At 36.3% G+C, this 10,663-nt stretch overlaps 1 protein-coding gene, 1 non-coding gene and 1 pseudogene across 2 annotated transcripts; 1 reads left to right on the top strand and 2 right to left on the bottom strand.

Annotated features, from left to right (window-relative positions):
* The first annotated feature begins 3,613 nt into the window (after positions 1 to 3,613).
* On the top strand, positions 3,614 to 6,177 carry LOC148548707 (uncharacterized). Its single transcript, XM_088495650.1, has 5 exons — positions 3,614 to 3,636; positions 4,688 to 5,170; positions 5,244 to 5,376; positions 5,881 to 5,918; positions 6,153 to 6,177. Exons 1-5 carry the CDS (start codon positions 3,614 to 3,616, stop codon positions 6,175 to 6,177), a joined length of 702 nt encoding a protein of 233 aa, XP_088351776.1.
* A 3,481-nt stretch (positions 6,178 to 9,658) lies between these two features.
* LOC107611056 (large ribosomal subunit protein eL18y pseudogene) lies at positions 9,659 to 10,474 on the bottom strand (annotated as a pseudogene).
* A 109-nt stretch (positions 10,475 to 10,583) lies between these two features.
* LOC148548706 (small nucleolar RNA snoR53Y) lies at positions 10,584 to 10,663 on the bottom strand. The gene has a single exon (XR_015898606.1). It is a non-coding gene; the product is annotated as a small nucleolar RNA snoR53Y (small nucleolar RNA).

Here is a 10,663-nt window from a genome sequence, read left to right as displayed (position 1 = left end):
AGCAACCAGAGAATTGAAAGGTGGTGTTGCTCCTTGTCCATCAATAAGAAAGATTGTGTTTTCGTTTTATGAAGTTTAAATTCTGTTGTTTACTTTCCCTAAGTTCCAAAATAAATGTTCTGGTTTAAGTGCTTGTTTTCATCTTCATCAACTTAGATGTTATGACTTGTGCCTTTTGATTTTTGATTCAATAAGAGAAACATGTTGAAACAGGAAGTGAATGTCCAATGTGGTAGGAATGATAATAAAATTCTGTGGTGGTAATTTCTTGATTAGTTGGTAAGCACAATAATAAATGCTGCAGGATAGGATGTCTTCTTGTAGTGTGAACTTAGTTGCTGTTATAAAGCTTTCAATAAATAATTATCCTTGGAAAAAGAAAAAGCAAGAAAGGAAAGGAAGAAAAGCCAAGAATTGGCAACCAAAAATGAAAGAAACAGATAATAAGGCTAGACACCAATAGCTTGGACCTTAGGATAAATGCCTGTAATGCTATTGTATTAGGATTTGCTTGGATTATTAGGTTCTGAAGTATTTTAAAACTTGGTAACTTGGATTAACTAATCTGGGTTTACCAACCAAAAATCCACCATCAAGAGCAACCTAATTACAAAGCATTTAATGACCCAAAGAGGTGTTGGACATCAATGTCTTAGGATGAATTGTGAGCCAAGTGTCTGTAGTAAATAGGTGTTGAATTGAGCTAAAAAGCTTCTGCAACACTTAGCTACAATTGAAAAACAAGCTTCTGAAGCAAAAGAAAGAAAGAAAAAGTTAACAAGGATCAATAAAGAATAAGGCATTATAGCAGCAATTCTAGTTAACACTCAAAGAGACATTTCTTGCTTGGAAGCTGATAATAATTGAGCTGCATTCTGTCTGTATAAAACCCCATGAACCAAATTCAATTACCTGCTAAATAAGGACATATAAGCTTCTCTATTTTCTCTCATTTCTTCTCATGTTTTAGTGCTTGCTTGGGGACAAGCAAGATTTAAGTTTGGTGTTGTGATGACAAGTCATCTTATGCTAGTTTGACAAGCATTTTTCATTTATTTCATTAGGTTTTATGCACTTTCTGGCACAATTAGTAAGTGGTTGGAGTGGAATTTCATGATTATTGTGATTCAATCAAACATCATTTATTTTATACAAAATCATGAGATTTATGCAAGAACTAAGTGATTATTATGATTGATTCAAATTCTTGTGATTTTGGGTGAAACTTTGATTGCTTGTTTAGTTGATTTCAGGTGAGAAAATGAAGAAAAGAAGAAGCCATGCAGTATAGCGTTGCATTCAAATAATGAACGCCACGCTCACTTGCGGTGCGCACCCGTAACGGACGCTTACGCATTAGGTATGGATTTCTGAAGATCCACGCGTATGCGTGGTAGTGGGTGGCGCTTGTTTTCAAAAAGAAGGCTACGTTCATTTACTCAGCATTTTCGGGCACGTTCAAATTTGGAGGCAAAGTTTTGAAATCGACGCGCACACGTGCATGACGCGCACGCGTCGATAAAGCACTTGTGATGAAGCACGTGCACGCATGACTGGCGCCGAAGCCTGGAATTGAGATTTTACTACCCACGCGCACGCGCAGAGGATGCGCACGTATGGGCAGCGCTCACTAAGCTAATGTAGCGCTTACTAAGTTAATGCTATCAACGTCACATACGCGAGAAAGGGACGCGCGAGCATGTTTGGAGCTGAGGATTGATAGTGACGTGTACGTGTCGGTGAGCAAAAAGCGCAAAAGGACGCGCACGCGTCAGAGACGTGCACGCGTGGATGAATGAACGCTGCGCTCACTTTGAGAACACAACGTTCCCCTGGAAGCAGCAACCAAATGCCACTTTGATCTACTTCATACAAGGCCACAAAGCCCACTCCAATTACTTGAAGACTAAATTGGAAAGTGTATAAATAAGATAAAATTTGATTTCACAGGGGACTCTCTTTTAATTTTTCATTTTAGAATTTTAGAATTGAGATCAGATCTGAGTTTTTCCTTCTGTTGTTGTTTTCTTTCTTCTGCTGCAATTTTTGGTATTCTGCTTTTGGTTTTGGAACTCTGATTGGAGAATTCTTATGAATCTCTTCACCTTGGAGTGTTCTTTTATTTTTCCTATTTCTAGCTTTAAGAATTGGAGATCTGATCTTAATCTTCTTTCTATTTTTACTTTCTCTGTAATTTCTTCTTCCTGTTTTATTAAGAGAGCAATTGAGATCTTAATTTCTTTTCTGTTTCGTTATTCTTCTGCAATTGTCAATTTCTCTTTTAGGATTTTAGAATTGATCAAAGTTTTCTTTCTGTTTTATCTTCTTGTACAAATTCTTCATTTCTGTTTTAGTGCTAAAATCCTAACTGATCTATTTTCTTCATTTCTTTATCTAAGAGTTCTCTAATTCACTACAATTTACATTTTCCAGTTCTGTTTAGATTCCCAATACCCAAATCCCTTTAATCTTCATGCAACTTAAGTTTCCTAGCAATTTAGATTCTACAATTTAAATTTCTTGCACTTTAAGTTTTAGTTATTTACTTTTCTTGTAATTTAAGTTTCAGCTCTTTTAATTTCTTGCACTTTATGTTTCTGTAATTTAAATCTTCTGCACTTTAAGATTCTGCCAATTTTCATTCTGCACTTTAGTTTACTTGTAATTTAGTTCTTGTAATTCGAATTTCACCAAAATCATCAAATATTCGCTTAACTAAATTCATCACCATACTAAAGTTGCTCAATCCATCAATCTCTGTGGGATCGACCTCACTCTTGTGAGTTATTACTACTTGATGCGACTCGATACACTTGCCGGTGAGTTTGTGTGGAATCGCCTTTTCCTGATCAGATGCGTGTTGGACACATGTCAACATTCTGACCAACACGCAGGATGCGTGTTAGACATGTTTTTTTACACATTCACAATATTGTAATACACTTCAAATATCAATATTTAACCAAAATACTATCTTCATCTCCATATTAAAAATAATTTCTGTCAAAAGTGTACATCATTCTTTTTTTTTTGTACAAGTCCATTTATCAAAAATGGTAAACTATCATGTACTTGTTGCAATAGAATGAGAAAAGCTTATTTTCAAGTGTTCTATCTTGTTGAACATGGTCATAATTTAAAGCAAAATTATATTCATTAGTTTAAATGTTGTTCTAAGATCTTAGAGAGACATGTGTCTTGCTTCGTTTGAGGTTCTTGAATCAACTTGTCGTATCTTCTGCATCGGATAGTGAACTTAAAACCATGTTTTGAGGTATTCATACATTGAGTATGCCACTCTCACAATTTATACATTTCTAATTTGCAATAAATTATTTAGGGAGACATTCTCTAGTACTTCAAAATTAGGAAATTGTTAGAAACAAATTAATGAAATTTTTAATTATATTTATTATTTATGGACCATCAAAACTCAATTTGAGATACAGAGCTAACATCTTCCTCTCGCAGCCTCTAGACCATGAAGTGTCACACTTCAATGACCATTCTAGCATTAGTTATGACATCAAAATACCTTTTCCTTGTTATTACAACGACACATTGAACCAACTATCACTATAAAAAATAGTGTATTTTCTGAGGCTAAAAATCGATGGCTACGGTTTCTGTCGATATGTAAAAATCTGAAATTTATATTATCGACAAACCACTACAAGAAAAAAGGCCTATGGCCACGCTTTTTTCTTGCCACGCTTCAAAAGCGTGGCCAAAAGTGGTCAATGGCCACGCTTTTATGAGGGTGGCGATAGATTAGAGATTTGGCCACTTTTTTTATTGCCACGCTTCAAAAGCGTGGCGAAAAGTATCAACGGCCACGCTTTTGTAAGGGTGGCAATTGATTAGAGAAACGGCCACTCTTTTTTTTTTGCCACGCTTCAAAAGCGTGGCCATAGAGAGAAACAAGGACGTTTTGAAAGCGTGGCGATAGGGTTTCATTACGGCCACGCTTACAAAGCGTGGCCATATCCTAGTACTCTTTTGGCACGCTTTAAAAGAGTGGCCAAAAGGTTCTTTTCTGCCACGCTTCAAAAGCGTGGCCATAGAGCTCTTTCTTGTGCACATTGCCTTCGTCACTCGAAACTGTAAGACTCAGAATTTTCATAAAATTTTTTTGTGAACTAATTTCAATTTATTTATGTATTAAAGATTTTAATTTCAGAAATTAATTTATTAAAGCTAATTAAACCAATTTTTGATAATTAAATTCGAAATTTTATCTAATTTTACAACTATTGGGTAATTTGCATATTTAAATTATAAAGTTTAGGAATCGTAAAATAATAAGAATTTATATGATTTGATTGAAATAATTGTGATTCTAGAAATTAATACTTTAATTTTCATGAATAAAGAAAATTAATTATATTATCTATAGTTATCGAATTAGAATTATTTATTTGAGAATAATATGTAAATTGATAATTAAATATTATTTTTAATAAATATTAATGTTGGATTAAAACAAATTTTTAATTATTTTATTACTCTTAATTTTATAGGATTATTATATTACTTATATAAATTTTATCTTAACTCTAAATTCCCAAATAAAACCCTAATTTTAATCAAATTAAACTATAACCCCCTCCTAATCTAACCTAACCACCGCCACTCATCTAACCTAACCACCCCCACTCCCTAACCCAAACTCAGTTCCATCCTTCAGAAAAAAAAGAGAAAGACAGAAAGAAAGAAAGAAAGAAACGAAGGCAAGAAAAAAGGAAACGGGGAAGGGGAAAATCAGGGAGGAAGAGAGCGCCGGAGAGGAGCCGTCACCGCGCTGCTCAGGATCGTGTCCCGCTCGCTACCGCGCCGCGCTCAGTGTCGTCCTTGCCATCGCAGCCGTGTCGTCGTCACGCACAAGAGGAGGAGAAGGGGAGCGACGGGGAGAAAAGGAAGGGATAACACCGTCACTGGGCTCGCCGCCGTTGCGTCGCAGAAGCTTCCAGTCCCGTTGCCGCCGTTCGCGCTGTCACCTCCAGCCCGCGCCGTTGCCGTTCATGAAGAGTGAAAGAGAGAGAGAGAGAGAGAGAGAGAGAGAGAGAGAGAGAGCTCGGGAGCCGAGAAGAGAAAGGGGAGACCCGTGCTCAGCCACTGCCGCGCCTCTGCCGCTGAGAAGCTCCGCTGCCGCCACTGAGATTCACCATCGGTAAGGGTTTTTGAGTTTTTTTACCTTCGTTTAAGATTCCAAAAACCTTATTGTCCCTGCGTGTTGGTTTTAGTCACCGTCGAAGAAGCTTCAGCCGCCGCCGTCGATTGTCACTGGGGAACAACCGCCGTGCCTCTGGTCGCCGGAATCACGGACTGGAGAGAAGGGGGCTGCCTCTCCTATTGCTGCTGTTTCGTTCTTTTATCGTAAGCTGTCTTTGTTTCCAATTCCATCGAATTCATTTCTGTTTTCGATTCCATTGAGTTGAAATTCTCTATTTTGCTGTAACCATGGTCACTGTTGCTGGAATTACTGATGCCGCTCTCGGTGCTGATTGGATTAACCACCATAGCTATTCTGCATCACCTTCACTTTCCATTATTTCGGTGCTGATGTGAGTTTTTATGAATTTATTTTATACTTTTCCATCATCGAAGAGGTAGATATCCCAATTTTATCTTCTGTGATTAAATGAATGTTAATTTGTTTTGTAATGCAGCACTACTTTGAAATGCAAGATGGGGTTATTCACGTATATCCAAATAAAGACTGTAAGTAATTAGTAATACACCAAGTTTCTTGTAGTGTCTGATTTGAACTACAGAATATAGGGAGCAGTTTCATTTAACAAGTTTCAGTTTTTTGTTCATTGCATCTGACATATTTTTAAGTGTCCCTGTCCTGTTTCACTGACTATTGTTTTCTCTCAGATCTATACTGCAGCTGTATCAGCAAAAAACTGGAAATGGTATGTCCGTATTTATTGTTTTCTTTCCCCATCTGGTTTTTTGGTGTTGGGCAAGAGGGATTGCACGTTTTGGTCTCCAGTTACTGCTTTCTCATTAACTGATATTTTTACAGATGTACCTATAAAAACTTAACAATAAAAATTAATAAGTAGCACTTTTCTCAATCAAAGAAAGGAAAGGGGCTGGGGGTGGGTTTAGTTATAAAACCCTGTTTGTCTAACTGTTTTTCTTAGGATTTTGGCAGAGGATCTCAGCTGACTCCTGTTTTACATCTTGGAGCTGGAGCATGTGCTGGAATAATTGCCATGTCCGCAACTTATCCAATGGATATGGTTCGAGGCAGGATAACTGTACAGGTACATCTTTACCTTCATTTTTCTGTTTACCAATTGCTTGGTTTGCAAATCACATAGAGAGAAGATATAACATTGGTTTTCTTCGTGTTCTTTGTGCTCTACTACTCTTAATATTTATAGTATGCTTTTTGTTGATGATTACTTCTTTACAAAGTTGATGATTACAGTCATGATCATAATGGCAAATATGACAAATCTTAATATCATGCAACTGATATAATTAACTCCTTAAAGTTCTCCACCCCCTCCTCTCCTGCTGTAGTGGCTGTAGTGCTGTTATTAGAATTAATGCTTTCTTATTTTTAATTGTTTTTCCTGTTCTCCAGGTTCCATTGTAGGTCTAAACTTTGCTGTTTATGAGTCTTTGAAAGATTGGTTAGTTAAATCCAATCCATTTGGTCTAGTGCAAGATTCTGAGTTGAGTGTGACAACTCGCCTGGCATGTGGTGCTGCACCTGGAACTGTTGGGCAAACTGTTGCTTATCCCCTTTGAAGCACCTTTAGATTGAAGGTGTGAGTATCATTTTAGAGAAGCCAATCCATGCATGTTGTTAGAATTTTAATTATTATTTTTTTTAGGTGTTACATATCATAGCCCATATTGTTAACGTGGTTTCTCAGCCTGGGAAATCGTGGAATAATTATTGATTACTAGACCATATAATATTACTCTACTTAACAACATTATCTCTTTTAATGTGATCATAAATGTTCTGAGGAAATAGAGTGTTCATGCAGATGTCTTGATTAATTTCCAACACCTAGACTACATGTGTCAGCTTTCTGTTTCACTTAGGTTTTAGGTTTTTTCAGCACTTAGATTTGTTTTACAAACCAACTGCTGCTTTCATCTGCAATATCAAATTCCCTCTTCAGGTGGCTAGCTTTCCATTTGATGATCATAATTGCCCACCACTTCAACTGGTTATCTCTTTCTGTCATAGTGCATACTCGTGGTTGAAGTTAGATATTGAGAATGTTGTGGTTGTCCACTGTAAGGCTGGAACGAACAAGGTTGATGATTTCTAGTCTTCTATTATTCTTGAAGGTGAGTAGTATCTAATCGTTTTCTTCTAAATTTAATGAACCTGCTTTACATTTACTCCATCTTTCTTTTTATGCTGCTCAGTTTTATTTATATTTGGTAAGTTAAATGTGCTGCAGTTCTTTCCAATTGCTGAGGAGTCAATGGATTACTATAATAAAAAATGATGTGTTGATGGAAAAGGACTTGTTCTGCCCAGTCAGATTGTAAGTTCGGCTTTGCTATGTCCTAATTCAGCCGAAAATTGGGGATTCTGGAGTATTACACTCTTGCTTCTTCTTGTCTTATGTCTTACTTTATCTTTTATAACTTAAACATGTTTTTTGTTCCCTTGTTGATTTTGCTATTTCAGGGAAGCTGTGAAACATTTTGATCCTGGTCCTAGTGTTCCTCACAGCCATACCAAGCCTTATGTACGATCTAAGGGAAGGAAGTTTGAGAGGGCTAGAGGAAGAAAGAACAACAAAGGACTTAGTGTTTAAGTTGTATTGTTTCTGTATTTTTTTACCGTTTTTAGTTTTAGAATTTGAACTCGAAATTTATTTTGTATTTGAATATTAGTTTATTAATGTATAAAATAATTAAAGCAAAAATTATGTCACTAATAAAAATTGTCTTGCAACAAAAATTGCATACTATATTTATAGGTTTGGTAATAAAAAAGGATTGAAAATTTATATTGTGTAGTAATTAAGATCAAGTAAGAAAAAGAAATTTTTTTTTTAATTTAACAAGCCTTTCGCCACGCTTTTAAAGCGTGGCCGTATATCTCCCTATCGCCACGCTTCAAAAGCGTGGCTGTATCTCTCCCTATCGCCACGCTTCAAAAGCGTGGCCATATATCTATCTATCGCCACGCTTCAAAAGCGTGGCCATATCTCTACCTATCGCCACGCTTCAAAAGCGTGGCCGTATTTCCCACCTACAGCCACGCTTTTACAATTGGTGGTTTGTAAAAAAGCGTGGCAAACAAAAAGCGTGGCAATAGGCTGCAAAAAGCGTGGCGATAGAGCAACCGCCACCCTTTGATAGGTCACCCTTTCAAAAGCGTGGCGGTAGCTTAAAAAGCGTGGCGAAAAGCTATCGCCACGCTTTTTTCAGCTTTTCGCCACGCTTTAAAAGCGTGGCAATAGACGTGTTTTCTTGTAGTGAACGAAGTGTCAATTTTATTGAAATTTTATTAACAGTCTCGCAAACGGTCGATTTTATTGGATTTTTGAAAAATTAACACATTTAAAAGTGTCCGCTTTTGCCATCGGTTTCGCATATTATCAACTGCTTTATCATCAATTTTAATAGTGTTTCTTGTAGTTTATGCCATAATAATGAATCATCATAGCAAGCATGCTGATTACCACACTTTATTCTTCTTCTCTCACCACAACCACACAACGACGCATCCCTCTGCTGCTCTCAAACCCTATTGCACAACCTTAGCTATATTATGGTTTTTTCCTCTATTATGTTAATATACTCTTTTATTTGTGTGGGGTGAAGGGTTAGGAGTTATGGTGGTTGTGGATCTGAGGTTGGGAATAGTGATAGTGCTAGTGGCTATGGTTGATGGAGGTAGGATTAGATGCTCGATAAGGGGTGGTAATGGATAAGGTAGGCAATACAAAACTTTTAATTATTTGTGGAAGTTTTTAGAGGAAGTTTTAAAAACCTCCATAAAATAATTTATTTATCGCAATTTATTAAACTCTCTGGATAGAAACTGTCACTATTTATACATGATTAAAATCCCCTAAAACTCCTACCCCGACAAACACACCCAAATAAACAAAATAGTGAAACCCCCAAACCAAACCCTAAATAGAATTTCTCTATTTCAATGAAGGACAAATGTCGCGATGCCAAAGTACAAGAAAATATCTCTATTGCCACGCTTTTAAATCGTTGCAAAATGCTAAAAAAAAGCATGACGAAAGCTACCGACACGCTTTTGAAAGGGTCACATCTGCAAGGTGCCAATTGTTCTAATGCCATCCTTTTGGTGATCTATCGTTATGCTTTCTTTTTTGCCATGCTTAAAAGTGTGGTCGTATGTGAGAGATATGGGCATGCTTTTAAAGCATGCAATTAGAGAGAGATATGGCCACGCTTTCAAAGCGTGGCCTATATAACCTTATCAAATTAAAAAAAAAGCCTTTTTGACTTTACCTTCATCGCTACACAATATAAATTTTCAATCCTTTTTTATTACCAAACTTATAAATATAGTATGCAATTTTTATTACAAGACAAATCAAACAGTAATTAGTGACATATATAATTTTTGTTATAATTGTTTTATACATTAAAAAACTAATACTCAAATACAAAATAAATCCCGAGTTTAAAACTCTGATTTCTCAACATGCTTCTCAAACTTGCTTCCCTTAGATCGTACATATGGCTTGGTATGACTTTGAGGAACACCAAGGGCAGGACCAAATTGTTTCACAGCTTCCCTAGAGTTCTTTGGGCCTCGAAGAATGACCTACATTTATAGAACAATAAATAAACCAAATTAATCATCTAAAAATTGATCACTTCAACATTTCCAAACTTATCCTATCATAATGCTTAGTACCATTATAATTCACAAACGAATATATACTTGGTTTCATGTGATTTATTCAATCAAACGGTATAAATATTATTTGAACTAGTCCAGCTCAAATATCTATTGATAAGTTTATATATCATAGTCATAGACATCATTTGAAACTAGTTAGTGGATTATACATCTAATATACACATACCGTGTTCTGTCCGAGAGGTGCTCTAAGTGCAAGCTAATCAAATGTCAAGCATTCACCAACAGCCATCTCTATTCTAGCACGTGTAGTCTCTATAAACATGAGTGTCGTAACCTTTAATGCATGAACTTCAGACACTCTGATATCATCGGTTACAGTTTCCACTACCATGGCAATTTTACCTTCCTGCATAAAATAAACAAGCATCCAGTGGAGAGTATAAGTACTCAAAACTTGAGAGAATTCCTATCTTACCACTGAGAAAGATAAGAGAAGGGAAAACAAACCTTGCCCTTCATGAACTTAATCAAGCATGACAAAGAAAGTGGAGGCTATTTAACCTTGCTCATGAACAAGCGCTTCTGTATCACAACATTGAAATTGCTGCCGGTCCTCCTCACAAGGAAGCGTTAAAGTGGATCATGTCACACCAAATCAAAACCGTCCAAATGCATACTTTGATAAAGAATAAATAAATCTCTAAAATAGATCAAAATTTGCACAATTTATAGTTAAAGGAGTTCCCTCAGTATAATGATAGGAATAATCAAATGTTATTCATCATTAGCATGGTAAAAAATAGCAGCATCGTTGGGAAG

The sequence above is a fragment of the Arachis ipaensis genome, chromosome B8, assembly GCF_059453495.1.
Source record: "Arachis ipaensis isolate K30076 ecotype BB chromosome B8, ASM5945349v1, whole genome shotgun sequence".
Taxonomy (NCBI): Eukaryota; Viridiplantae; Streptophyta; class Magnoliopsida; order Fabales; family Fabaceae; genus Arachis; species Arachis ipaensis.
This window is presented reverse-complemented; position numbering and strand designations above follow the sequence as displayed.